Raw genomic sequence first — 14569 nt, 5'->3', positions numbered from 1 at the left:
AATTGGGTGGTAATTGGCCGGGTTGGATGTGTCTGCTTCTTGTGTACAAGATATGCCTGGGCAATTTTCCACATAGCCGGGTAGATGCCAGTGTTGTCGCTGTACTGGAACAGCTTGGCTAGTGCCGTGGCAAGTTCTGGAGCATAAGTCTTCAGTACTATTACAGGAATATTGTCAGGGTCCATAGCCATTGCACAATCCAGTGCCTTCAGCTGTTTCTTAATATCACGTGGAGTGAATCGAATTCGCTGAAGACCGGCATCTGTGATGCTGGGGACCTCCAGAGGAGGCCAAGATGGATCATCCACCCAGTACTTTTGGCTGAAGATTGTAGCAAATGCTTCAGCCTTATCTTTTGCACTGATGTGCTGGGCTCCCCCATCATTGAGGATGGGATATTTATGGAAACTGTTACTCCAGTGAGTTGTTTAATTGTCCACCACCATTCACAACTGCATGTGGCAGGACTGCAGAGCTTAGATCTGATCCATTGGTTGTGGAACTGCTTAGCTCTGTCTATTGCTTGCTGCTTATGTTGTTTGACACGCAAGTTGTCCCGTGTTGTAGCTTCACCAGGTTGACATCTCACTTTTAGGTGTGCCTGGTGCTGCTCCTGGCATGCCCTCCTGCACTCTTCATTGAACCAGGGTTGATCCCCTGGCTTGGTGGTAATGGTACAGTGGGGATATGCCGGGCCATGAGGTTACAGATTGGGGACGAGTACAATTCTGCTGCTGATGATGATTCACAGTGCCTCATGGATGCCAAGTCTTGAGTTGCTAGATCTGTTTGAAATCTATCCTATTTAGCACAATGGTAGGGCCACACAACATGGCAGAGGGTATCCTCAATGTGAAGGAGGGACTTTGTCTCCACAACGACTGTGCGGCGGTCACTCCTACCAATACTGTCATGGACAGATGCGTCTGCAATAGGCAGGTTGGTGAGGATGAGGTCAATTATGTTTTTCCCTTCTGTTGGTTCCCTCACCATCTGCCGCAGGTCCAGTCTAGCAGCTATATCCTTTAGCTCGGTCAGTAGTGAGGCTACCGAGCCACTCTTGGTGATGGACATTGAAGTCCCTCACCCAGAGTACATTCTGCGCCCTTGTTACCCTCAGTGCTTCCTCCAAGTGGTGCTCAACATGGAGCAGCACTGATTCATCAGCTGAAGGAGGGTGGTACGTGGTAATGAGCAGGAGGTTTCCTTGCCCATGTTTGACCTGATGCCATGAGACTTCATGGGGTCCGGAGTAGATGTTGAGGACTCCCAGGGCAACTCCCTCCCAACTGCATACCACTGTGCTGCCACCTGTCTGTCCTGTCAGTGGGACAAGACGTAACCAGGGATGGTGATGGTGGTGCCCGGGACATTATCTGTAAGATATGATTCCGTGAGGATGACTATGTCAGGCTGTTGCTTGACTAATCTGTGAGACAGCTCTCTCAATTTTGGCACTAGCCCCCAGTTAGTAAGGAGGACTTTGCAGGGTCGACAAGGTTGAGTTTGCCTTTGTTGTTTCCAGTGCCTAAGTCTATGTCGGGTGGTCCGATTGGTTTAATTCCTTTTTTGTGACTTTGTAGCAGTTTGATACAATTGAGTGGCTTGCTAGGCCATTTTCAAAGGGCATTTAAGAGTCAACCACATTGCTGTGGATCTGGAGTCACATATAGGCCAGACCAGGTAAAGACAGCAGGTTTCCTTCCCTAAAGGACATTAGTGAACCAGATGGGTTTTTACAGCAATCAACAATGGTTTCATGGTCATCCTTAGACTTTTAATTCCAGATTTTTATTGAATTCAAATTTCACCTTCTGCCAGGGCGGGATTCAAATCCAGGTCCCCAGAGCATTACCCTGGTCTCTGGATTACTAGTCCAGCGACAATACCACTATGCCATCGCCTCCGCTTAACCCACACCTCTTTAATCCTACACATAATCCCTTTTGTAGTCAAGGCTAACTTGCCTGTTGCCTCCTTACTTGCAGCCTTCACCTGCATATTAGCTCAAAATGGCAAATCATGAAGGAAGGCCAATAACAAATGAACATGCCCACCACAGCTTTCTACAGACATGTAGGGAAGCCTCTGGTTTTCTAATGTTACGAAAACAGTCTAGAGCTTCACTCTCAGTCCTGAAACTGCATCTATAGTGCCACTCACATTGCATGTTTAGCTCCCCTTGAGTACTCCTAGCATCCACTTAAGAGGATGCAGGAGCTGCAATGACCTCGCTGAACACATTTCCAGAGGTCAGAATATGGTGAGCTGTAAGTAATGGCTTTACATTCCACGTGCCCAGGCTGCACACTCACAAACGATGGCCACTGCTTTATTGTTCACATGTGGGATTGTTGAGTAATCACTTTGTTGATAATGTGAGAGAAGTGAATCTATAGGAGTTCATTCTCAGGCTCTGATGGGAGCCTAAATCCAAACCCTTAAATGCCCATGACCATTGAAGCAACTAGTCGCAATATGGAATTCAGGACGCTTCCAAACTGTGCAATTGAATATATACTTACAAGTGCCAAAAATATATACAATGGTTGTACACCTGTGCCACCTGCGTGCCTTCAAAACTTCTTTAACTTCCTTTCTCTATTACTACGTCTAAGTGCAGCCCTGACATCCAAAGCTGAGGTGGAGGCAGTCTGCTGACTGCTACGCCCTGTTGACGGTGATGACTTTGGTGGGCATCCTCTGGTGGCCTGTAGCCTAGGGTGTCCTGGCCAGACCAAGGGTCTCCTGCAGATGCACCCTCCTTAGCCTGACCTGCTGGAGGCGATGGAGTCACCAGTAGAGGGGAGGTGGAATGGCACGGCACCCTTGGAGTGTCCTGGTACGAAGCATCTGGGGTACCTGGCTGACGCTCCTACTCCCTGTGGGTGCCTGATGACATCTTCCTGACCCCTCGAGGAGAAGTGGCACCTGAAAGGAGGTTGAGCTGCCCAGTACCCCTCACCTAGCCACTCTTGCACTGCACCCATAGTTTGAGTGACGGAGTGAATGTCCAAATGCATATTCGGCAGCCACTGTGTGTTCTGCTTGACCTGGGTCTCCAAGATGGCCACCACTCTTTCCATGGAGGCAGCCAAGCGCTCACAGCAGACAGAACATGGATTACTCCTCTAGCCTTTGGTCCAGTCTAAACATGGTCTCTGGCATCTCTGCCTGATGTTCCCCTGCTTGTCTCTGCATCTCCATCAGGTCTCTTAGTGCTGAATCCAGGGGCTCATAATCTGAGTGGAGCTGAGCAGGGACCTGGTCTCCAGCAGTGCCCTGAGCATCAGGGACCTTGGCCGTCACTTCCTCTACCAGCTATGGACCTGTGTCAGTGATGTACTCACCAGATTGTGACCCCGAGTCTTCTCTAGAACATGTACCCACCGAGGTGAATGTATCTGCGCTGGTGGAGGGAGCGGGTGAATGCTGTGACAGTGCATCTTCTGAGACTTTTGAGGCATCCTGCGCAGAGGTGGGGTTGGGGCTGGTTCTGTGGCTCATCTCCCTTGTTGGCTTCCCCCTTTTCTTGTTGGTACCTGGAATGGAGAGAAGAAAGATTTAGTGGATGCCTAAGTAGACTCCTTAATTAAACCAAATGTGTTACTCTTTGGACGCAGCTGACAACTGCAGACTGGAGACATCCTCACTGGCTTCCTGGGGGAGTGCTGTCTCACTTTCAGCACAGGCACGATCCTGCTCATCCCCAGTTAGCGCGGCAGCCTGCTCTTCAAAAGGAGTGAGGACTTGAATGTCAGGAATGCCACCTCCAGTCTTGGCCTGCTCCCTCTTATTGTGAGCATTCTTGTCCTGCAGACAGACAAAAGGATTGATTGTCATCCCAATGGGTGATTGAGCAGTTTAGGAGCAGGCATGCTTATTGCAGCTCCTAAGCCCTCCCCAGTAAGTGATTAACAAGCAAGATGTCCTGCAACCGATAGAAGATTGAGAGCATGAAGTGACTGGCACACACTCAGTGCACATGACCATTCTGCTGCTGAGTACTGCAGCCCAAACTCCTGTCTGACATCCTGTGCACGCACACACTTACACTGCCTGATGCCCTTATGAGTGTTAGTTTGCAGTCAGCAGACGGTGCCACTTACTCTGGTGGGATGCAGCAGTTCATTCTCCTCTTCCTGCACTGCTGAGAGGTTCTTTAGTGGCTCCCATGGGCGCTAACCTCCACTGCGACCTCCTCCCAGGCCGCCATGGTCAGATGGGATGGCCTCCTGCTGCCATCCCAGGAAACAGGACCTCCCGTCTTTCCTGGACAACCTGGAGGAGAATCCCCAGGGAGCCTTTGTTGAACTGTGGGGCCATACGTTGTTGCTTTCTCTGCAAAATTCTGGTTGGTGCAGAATATGGAGCTGCTGGCCTGCAATGAGTGAATGGTAGTCCGGGTGCCTTTAAAACTGGTGCCCAGTCCTTCGACCCCGTGAGGTCACACCAGGGCAAGATCATGCATGGTCAACCCTCCTGCTACATGGCGGGAATCACTCTCAATTCCACACCCGCCACTGAACTTAGACTCCAGAATGGAAAATTCCAGCTTGTGTTTGTTGGGTTTGGAGGTACATGCTTGTAACTGTGCCTGTGAAATAAAAGCTTGTAAGTGTTCAAAGATTAGGTTCCAGTTCTATACTTCACTGCCTGGCTATCTAGATTAGAACCGCAAGGGTCTAGGAATAGGAATATTCGGATTTCCCCTGTAGTCCATGACACTGAACCCAATAGTACTGCATTAACTGGCACCCAGCCTAGGTCAGCGAACTCAAAGCAGACCAGAAATTAAATAGTAACTATTTTGCTGTGACTATCAGCAGAAAGAGGATTGTTAAACTTGAATTGAGTCCCCGGAGGGGAGAGGATAGTGGGTTAGCAGGGAACAAGTGGAAATTGGATACATAATTGTTTTGTTTCAGTGTTTGCAGAAGTTCAAATCACAATAAATTGAGACAGAATACAAAAGTAATGTACACCAATAACAAGACTGAAGTGCTCTAGCTAGCACAATAATGCACATTCAGACATGGGAGTAGGAGATCACTTGCAACACTGCCTATATGCAATTTCATCACATCATTTCTGTGTACATGTTCAGTGCATGATGGCTCCCCCTAGAATCCATCAAACTAAGATGTACTCCCACAGTATGCGGATGATGCGGAATGAAGGATAAATATTTTCTATATTATCAGAATTTCATCAACAGGATATCAGTTTGCACATCTGAAAGAATTGTGGGTGTTCTCTGTTCAGTCTGAAATGTACCTTTTAGCCAGTTCCTCACGGAGTCGCTTCTGCACCAAAGGTTTTTCCAGAGTAAACTCCAGGACAATGTATGACCTTGCTTCTATGTATTGCTGAAATGTAACAGCCAAACATTTTTTGAGATTACAAACTCATTCTTGACAGTTACAGATAAATAGATTATTGAATGACAGCAATAGCAGCAATATCAAGACAAATCTGATACCAACAATTAAGCATCACATTTGGATGTTGATACCACCCATGGGAGTTGAGAGCACAGTCCATAACTAAGTTGTTCTTTGGACTGCCCTGCTATCAGGCACAATGCATTAATTGCTTGACAGTATAGCAGACCAGCACGTAGCACACTGGGGGCCTGTGCACAAAATGTATGCACACAAGAACACGAGAAATTGGAGTAGCAGTAGACCATGCAGCCCGCAAAGCCTGTTCCACCACTCGAGATGATCATCACCAATCTCAGGCTTCAATTTCATTTTCCCACCCACTCCCCACTCCATATACCTTAGTTCCTTGAGAAGCCGAAAGGAGCAAGGCCTTAAATGTATTCAATGATGGAGCATCCACAACCTTCTGAAGTAAAGAATTCCAAAGATTCACATTCCTTTGAGTGAAAAAAATTGTTCTCCTCACCTCAGCCCTGAATGACCGGCCCCTTATGCTAAGACAGAGTCCCCATGTTTTAGATTCCCTGACAAGTGGACATAATCTCTCAGCATCTAGCTATCAAGCCCCTTCAGAATCTTGAATGAGATCACCTCTTATTCTTCTAAACACCAGAGTGTATAGGCCTAATTTACTCAGCCTCTCATCATAGGACAATCCTCTCATCCCAGGGACCAATCTAGCAAACCTTCACTGTACCTCCTCCAATGCAGAATCACAGATTCTGTCAGTCTATCCTTCCTTAAATATGGAAAAAACTGCATACTGTAGGCAGGATTTTATGACTCTGACATCAGCGGGAAAATCCTGGCCTGTATTCCAGAATTTTCCAGCCCTGCCGCAGCAGGATCCCCCGTAACGGGGCTGGCAAGCCATTGAAATTTCCATTCACATCAGAGGGACCAGAACTATCCCGCCAGCATGAGGGGCTGGAAACTTCTGGCCGTGGTCTCGCCAAGGCCATGTACAATTGTAGCAAGACTTCTTTATTCCTGAGGCTATGCCATAGCGGTAATGTCACTAGTAATCCAGACACCCAGGCTACTGCTCTGGGGACATGGGTTCAAATCCAACCATGGCAGCTGGTGGCACTTGAATTCAATTAATAAACCTGGAATTGAAAGCTAGGCTCAGTAATTGTGACCATGACAACTACTGAATCATTAATTGTTGTAAAAACCCATCTGGTTCACGAATGCAAATCTGCTGTCCTTACCTGGTCTGGCCTACATGTGACTCCAGACCCACAGCAATGTGGTTGACTCTTAACTTCCCTCTGAAATGGCCTAGCAAGCCAATTAGTTCAAGGGCAATTAGGGATGGGCAACAAATGCTGGCCTTGACAGTGATGCCCACATCCTATGAAAGAATAATTTTTTTTTGCCTTCCTAATTGCTCACTGTACCTGCATGCTAACTTCATGTTCCTTGTACAAGCAACCCAAGTCTCTCTGAACATCAACATTTACAAGATTTATTAAGACCTCAAATAAAATGAAAGTTAAAGCGCACCATATAACAGCTTGACTCATGAGCAGCACTCCATCAGCTAATCACCAATTTGCAACAGACACCTCGGGGCAAACCTGCTTCAATAATTCGAAATTTTGGTTCAGTGTGACCCTCTTATGTTATATGGCCACTCTTACTTTGCTGCTCTTTTAATAAATGGGCTGCAATGTCTATTTATTTTATATATATTCTTTCATGGGTTTGGGGTGTCACAGGTAAGGCCAGCATTTATTGCCCACCTCTAACTGCCCTGCAGAAGGTGCTTGTGAGCACCTGCTTGAATCGCTGCAGTCCATCTGGTTTGGCTTTTCTGTAACTATTTCATACAACTGAGTGTCTTGCTAAGTCATTTCAGAAGGCAGTTAAGAGTCAACCACGTTGCTGTGGGTCTGGAGTGATACGTAGGCCAGACCAGATAAGGATGACAGATTTCATTCCCTAAAGGGCATTTGTGAACCAAATGGGTTTTTACAGCAGTCAAGGATAGTTTTATGGTCAATATTACTGAAACTAGCTTTTAAATTTCTTCAAATCAGTCCTGATCTTATCAAACATCTACACACACAGGCACTTTCCGACCCTTATCCAGGTTTTGTCACCTCTAGAGTTGATTTTTCCAATACCTGCTTTGTAGGCATCCAACTCATCTAGAAATGGCTTCTTCTCCTACCCCCCACACCACTGTCACCAGGGTTCTCCAAGGGTCCATCCTTGGCACCCTCCTCTTCCTCATATGCACGCTGGCCATTGTCGAGAAAATCCTCAGATATCCACTGATGACTCACAGCTCTACCCTTTTACTGCCTCCATGGTATCAGATTACTTATCCATGATCCAGTCTCGGGTGAGCTGTAATTTCTTCTTTGGGAAGAGCAAGCTATTGCCTTTGGCTCTAAGGCCTCACCCTCTGACTTTCCATTCCCCTCCTGGACACTAACTTAGGCTATAAAAGGCTGTTGACAACTTTGGGTTCCTGTTCAAACCTGAGTAGAGTTTTCAACTCCGTATCATCTCCTTCACAATGACTACCTACTTCCACTTTTGCAGCATAATTTGTCTCCATCCCTATCTCAGCCAAAATGCCACAGAAACCTTCATTCTTGGCTTTGTCATCTCCGGAAACAATTACTCCAATACCTGTACTTTCCTGGCTGTGCTTCCAGTTTCCACCCTCTATAAATTTCAGCTCATCCAAAATTCTGCTACTTATATTCTATCCTGAACCACGCATCATCATTCTTGTCTCATCGACCTGCATTGGTTCTCAGCCCCTCATATTTAAAGTTCTTACCCTTTTGTTCAAATACCTCCATGACTATCTTTAACTCTGTGACCTCCTATAGTGCTTCAACCAAAGCATTCATATGAGGAATTGCTCCTTGCAGAGGCAAAGGGGCAAGAGAAGGAAGATCTCAGTGGAGAAGTTAACATGGGGCTTGGATGGTAATAGACAATTTTTAATTTATGTGACTGGCAAAATGACCAGAAGAGGAAGACAGGCAAAGGAAAACCCCTGTACAATTTCAAAGGCAGCTGTATCTCAATACAAATTGCACTTTTCTAACAAACGTACCTCTCCTTCCACATTAGGTACATTTGCCACTTCTGAATCGAACAAATGATCCTGGAGAATTGACTTCAAATTTACTGAGTTCTACAGGAAAGCAAAAAAAAAAATGAAACATTGAATAGGCAGTGAAATACAATCTTTAGTCTAAGAATAAAACTTCCCAAAATGAAGCAAAACTAGTACACCTAATTTATCAGGGCCAAGAATTACTTTTCATTCTATAAATGAATGGCAGGGTCTTGTTCCTAGTATTAGCAGCTGAATCAGAAAAATCAGGCAAGGATCTTGATTCTCTAAAATATTTTGCTCAATTAAATCTCAGAAATACTGACCAAATCCAAATTTGAATTTTGTTCTAGGAACAACCTTTGATGGAGTTCAAATTTAGCTTCAACTTGTAATATAACTGGGATCATCTGAAACTGTATTCAAGTACAAATGAGATTTTCTTTAAGGTTTGGCTGTCTTCAGGTTGTATTATCAGAAGCCTTTGATTCAAAAGTCCCCAACTTTAGGTAAAGATAACATCTGGAGCTTTTAGGATACACTGAACATAGGGGTCTGTCCTGTTGATGTGGAATGTCAAATTTTTAGGCTTTTAGGCAAGACCAAAGTGCAATAACTCTATTCTAATGCTGAAATTTAGTCAATAGATGTAAATGTGAATTAGTATGAAGTTTAGGACAAATTTGTGCAGTGTAATCTCCTCATTCTTCTGAGTGAATGTAAAGGAAAACTCAATTTGTGATGAAGCTCCTAATAGTGCAAGTGCATTTTGTCTTTTTTTCATTTTAATACCCCATGGGATCCAAGGGCAAGTGGCAAGTTGGATCCAAAACTGGCTCAGTGGCAGGAAGCAAAGAGTATGGTCAATTGATGTTTTTGTATATATATTGGAAATGATACAAAATTTGCTTGTATGGTCAATAGTGAGGAAGAAGGCTGTCGGCTGCAGGGAGATATCAATGAACTGGTCAGGTGGTCATAAAAGTGACAATGGAATTCAATCCAGCGAATTCCGGGGTCATGCGTTTGGGGAGGGCAAAGAGAGCACACAATAAATGGTAGGATTCTGAGAAGAGTAGAGGAACCAAAAGAACTTGGAGTGCATGTCCACAGATCACTGAAGGTAACAGGACAGACAGACAAGGTGGTTAAGAAGGCATAGAGGATACATTCCTTCAGGAGCTGAGACATAGAATGTAAGAGGTGGGAGGTTATCCCAGTACTGTGTAAAACACTAGCTAATCCACAGTTAAAGAACTGCATGGAGTTCTAGACACCACATTACATAACACACCAGAGGGTACAGAGGAACAGAGGAATTTCGAGGAATAGAGACTTTTAGCTATGAGAAAAGTCTGGATAGGCTGAAGTTATTTTCTTTGGGACAGAAAAGCGGAGGGAAGATTTAATTGAGGTGTATAAAATTATGAAGGGGATTGGAAGGGCCTATTTCCCTTAGCAGAGAGATTAACAACCAGGGAGCATAGATTTAAAGTAATTGGCAGAAGGATTCGAGGATAGCTGGGGAATTTTCAGCCAGAGGGTGGTGGATGTGTGGAACTCGCTGTTTGAAAAGGTGGTGGAAGCAGAAACCTTTATTGCATTTAAAAAATACTTGGATACACTCTACTGATGTAATCTACAGGGTTATGGACCAAGAGCTGGAAAGTGGGTTTAGACTGGATGAATCTTTTTTTGCTGGCATCGACAAGATGGGCTGAACGGCCTCCTGCTTTGCCATAAATTTGCTGTGTGTCTATGACAGCAAGTGCAATCTCTTAAAAGGGCTCCAAAAATGAGAGCAAACCAGCACCAAATCCCTTACAAACTACTTACAGGGAAAACAAATAACTATAACACAGCACTATCAGGGGAATAACAATGGGGATGATAAGCAACTTAATTGGCACACTGAATGAGGATAATAAACAGCTTTGATAGCTTAGTGCCAGTGCTTACACGATATAGCTCCAGGACTGCTACTGGCCTCATCTCCTCCGGAGATCTTCCTTCCACAGCTTCCAACCTCATAGTCTCCCAACCTCGGACGGCCCGCTTCTACCTCCTACCCAAAATCCACAAACAGGACTGTCCCGGCAGACCGATCATGTTCCTGCCCCACGGAACTCATTTCTTGCTATCTTGACTCCATTCTCTCTCCCCTTGTCCAGTCCCTTCCCACCTACATCTGTGATTCCTCTGACACCCTACATCATATCAACAATTTCCAGTTCCCTGGCCCCAACTGCCTCCTCTTCACCAAGGACGTCCAATCCCTCTACACCTCCATCCCCCACCGGGATGGTCTGATAGCTCTCCGCTTCTTCCTCGAACAGAGGCCCGAACAATCCCCATCCACCATTACTCTCCTCCGTCTGGCTGAACTTGTTCTCTCACTGAACAATTTCTCCTTAAACTCGTCTCACTTCCTCCAAATAAAAGGTGTGGCTATGGGTACCCGCACGGGCCCCAGTTATGCCTGTCTCTTTATGGGGTATGTGGAACATTCCTTGTTCCAGTCCTACTCCGCCCCCCTCCAACAACTCTTTCTCCGGTACATCGATGATTACTTCGGTGCTGCTTCATGCTCTCGTCTGGACCTGGAAAAATTTATTAATTTTGCTTCCAATCTCCACCCCTCCATCATTTTCACATTGTCCATCTCTGACACTTCCCTTCCCTTCCTTGACCTCTCTGTCTCAATTTCTGGTGATAGACTGTCCACCAATATTCATTACAAGCCTACCAACTCCCACAGCTACCTCGATTACAGCTCCTCACACCCCGCTTCCTCTAAGGACTCCATCCCATTCTCTCAGTTCCTTCACCTCCGTCGCATCTGTTCTGATGATGCCACTTTCAAAAACAGTTCCTCTGACATGTCTTCCTTCTTCCTTAACTGAGGTTTTCCACCCACGGTGGTTGACAGGGCCCTCAACTGTGTCCGGCCCATCTCCCGCGCATCCGCCCTCACACCTTCCTCTCCCTCACACCTTCCTCTCCCTCCCAGAACCGTGATAGGGTCCCCTTTGTCCTCACTTATCGCTCCACCAGCCTCCGCATTCAAAGGATTATCCTCTGCTATTTCCGCCAACTCCAGCATGATGCCACCACCAAACATATCTTCCCTACCCCCCCCCGGAGGCATTCCGCAGGGATCGTTCCCTCCGGGACACCCTGGTCCACTCCTCCATTACCCCCTACACCTCAGCCCCCTCCCACGGCACCTTCCCATGCAACCGCAGAAGATGCAACACCTGCCCCTTTACTTCCCCTCTCCTCACCGTCCAAGGGCTCAAACACTCCTTTCAAGTGAAGCAGCATTTCACTTGCATTTCCCTCAATTTAGTCTCCTGCAGTCGCTGCTCCCAATGCGGTTTCCGCTACATTGGAGAGACCAAACGCAGACTGGGTGACCGTTTTGCGGAACACCTTCGGTCTGTCCGCACGCATGACCCAAACCTCCCTGTCGCTTGCCATTTCAACACACCACCCTGCTCTCATGCCCACATGTCCGTAATTTTGGCCTGCTGCATTGTTCCAGTGAAGCTCAACACAAACTGGAGGAACAGCACCTCATCTTCCGACTAGGCACTTTACAGCCTTCCGGACTGAATATTGAGTTCAACAATTTTAGATCATGAACTCTCTCCTCCATCCCCACCTCCTTTCCGATCCCCCTTTTTTCCAATAATTTATATAGATTTTTCTTTTCCCATCTATTTCCATTATTTTTAAATGTATTTCCATCCATTGTTTTATCTCTACCTTTTAGCCTATTTCGATCCCTTCCCCCCACCCCACCCCCAATATGGCTATCTGTACCTTGCTCGTCCTGCTTTCTACCCTTAATGTCACCTATTAGCACATTACTTAGATAATATCACCACCTTCAACACCTCTTTGTCTATGACATCTTTTGGCTATCTCCACCTATCACTGGCCCTCTATCCAGCTCTACTTGTCCCACCCCTCCTTAAACCAGCTTATATTTCATCTCTTTTCTATTTTTCCTTAGTTCTGTTGAAGAGTCATACGGGCTTGAAATGTTAACTGTGTTCCTCTCCGCAGATGCTGTCAGACCTGCTGAGTTTTTCCAGGTATTTTTATTTTTGTTTTAGCTCGAATGAAATACTGGTTTGTGAGAGCCATACAAGATTTGATAACAATAGGAATCATACCTTCTTATATACTTCCTTTGACCCTTTTTCATCCTTAGCCTTATAAGGGGCATTTTTGGAATGTGAAGGCGGACCCTTCAATCCTCCTGCAACACCAGTAGCTTCCCGGTTCTTACGTTTTGTCTGAATCATACACAATAAACACATTAACAACAAAGCTCATGTCATAAGGAAGTATAAATTACTATGTAATGAAAGAGCTCTTCTAGAACTTCAGCATTTCCTGGAAATTCACTAAAGCATTCAGCATAGTTTTGCTAGTGGATTAAAATTGGAGATAGTATTAATTTTCTCCCCATATTCATTTCTGCAGTATTTTTTTCCTCTTTTGGTGATCTGAATCACACATGATATCCTTGCCCAATGTGATAGGCTGATAGAGGTTTGGAGCTCTATTCCACAAACTGCAAGCGATGCGAGATCAATAGTTAAATTTAAAACTGAGATAGATTTTTGTTAACCTAAGTTATTTGGAATGTAGGGTAAGGCACATACAGGGGACTGGATTTTGACACCCCAGCACCCACCAGGCATGCTTTTGACTGGGAGGGCATGTAAAATATGGTGGCTAGCCCACTGCCTTCCCACCCACCCTGACCCAGTCCCCATAGCAGGTGGGGGTGGGTAAGTCACCCACCAGCCTGCCTGCCCTTAGGCCTCTTGAGAGCCTTGTGGCTAATTATTGCCCAATTAAGACCCTCAAGAGTGGAAAAGCTGTTTTTTAAATAATTTTGTTGAAAAGGCAGCAATGAAGGGGGCACATCATTTGGAGAGTGCCCTGTGGGCACCCCCCACCCAAAATGTTACCCCCTTCTGATCCACCCGATCTGGCCTCCAAAACCCACCCCCAATCCCTCGCCAACCCTCTCTTAGCTCCCTGAGCCCTCCCCATCCAGAACCAGATTTATCGCTCTCCAGTGGCCATATAGCCCTTCAACCCAGGGCCTCCTTGCAGTCCTGGCAGCGCCCACGACTGAGTTCTGGAGCTGCTGGAACTGCTAGAGCTGCTGCTCAGTCAGATTGGCTGGGATCTCAAGAGCAGGGCTTCCTCCCACTGAGGGGCAGAAGGCTGACCCTCAGCTTATTTAGGCCGTCGGAGTGGGTTACCACTGCCGGGTGGCCTATTTTAAAGTTGATCGGTTTTGGAACCGACTTTTCTTCTGCCACTTGCCCACAATCATAAAATCCAGCCCATGGAGTTGGGTAACAGATTAACATGATACTGAATTACAGAACAGGCTCAAGGGATTAAATAGCCTACGCAAGTTCCTATGTTGCCTTTATTATTTTTGTCATCAGTCTCCTGCTATTGACTATGAAAGAGGAAGACTTCTAGATAGCGTTGTTAAATGTATTGTGCTTCATTATTTAGATTATTTATTTAGTTTTACACCACTAGTATCTAAATACTAGGCCAACCCTGGTTAGGATGTAATTTAAAGTGTCACACCTGCCTCAGGAGAGGCACTCACAGCTTTTAAGTCAGAACGTCATGGGTTTAGTCTCCATTCCAGAAACTTCCTTGCAGTGCTGAACAAGCGTTGCATTGCTGGATGTGTCATTTTTCAGATGGCCTATACATCAACTGTCCTCTCAGATGGACGTTAAAGATTCCATGGCACTATTTAAAGAAGAGCAGTGGATTTCTCCAGGTATCCTCATCAACATTTATCCCTCAACTAACTCCACCAAAAATGTATTATCTGGTCATTTACATTATTGCTGTTTGTGGGACCACATTGTATGCAAATTAACTTCCTTGCTTCTCTACATGACAACAACTATACTTCAGAAAGATATCATTAGCTGTGGAGCACTTTGCGACATTCTAAGCATATGAAAGGCACAACATAAAT

The 14569-nt window shown here is 45.7% G+C and overlaps 1 protein-coding gene across 1 annotated transcript in view; it reads right to left on the bottom strand.

Annotated features, from left to right (window-relative positions):
* cfap70 (cilia and flagella associated protein 70) overlaps nucleotides 1-14569 on the bottom strand; it is a 102519-nt gene that overhangs the window by 60195 nt on the left and 27755 nt on the right. Inside the window, exons 12-14 of the mRNA XM_078559088.1 lie at nucleotides 12714-12836; nucleotides 8530-8610; nucleotides 5278-5369 (exon numbers count right to left, since the gene is read on the bottom strand). Coding sequence (XP_078415214.1) covers nucleotides 5278-5369; nucleotides 8530-8610; nucleotides 12714-12836 — 296 coding nt within the window. The remainder of the gene's footprint in view (nucleotides 1-5277; nucleotides 5370-8529; nucleotides 8611-12713; nucleotides 12837-14569) is intronic.

This window comes from Cetorhinus maximus, chromosome 15, assembly GCF_964194155.1.
Source record: "Cetorhinus maximus chromosome 15, sCetMax3.hap1.1, whole genome shotgun sequence".
In the NCBI taxonomy this organism is placed as follows: Eukaryota; Metazoa; Chordata; class Chondrichthyes; order Lamniformes; family Cetorhinidae; genus Cetorhinus; species Cetorhinus maximus.
Note: the sequence above shows the minus strand (reverse complement) of the source record. Positions and strands in the feature narration are given on the sequence as shown.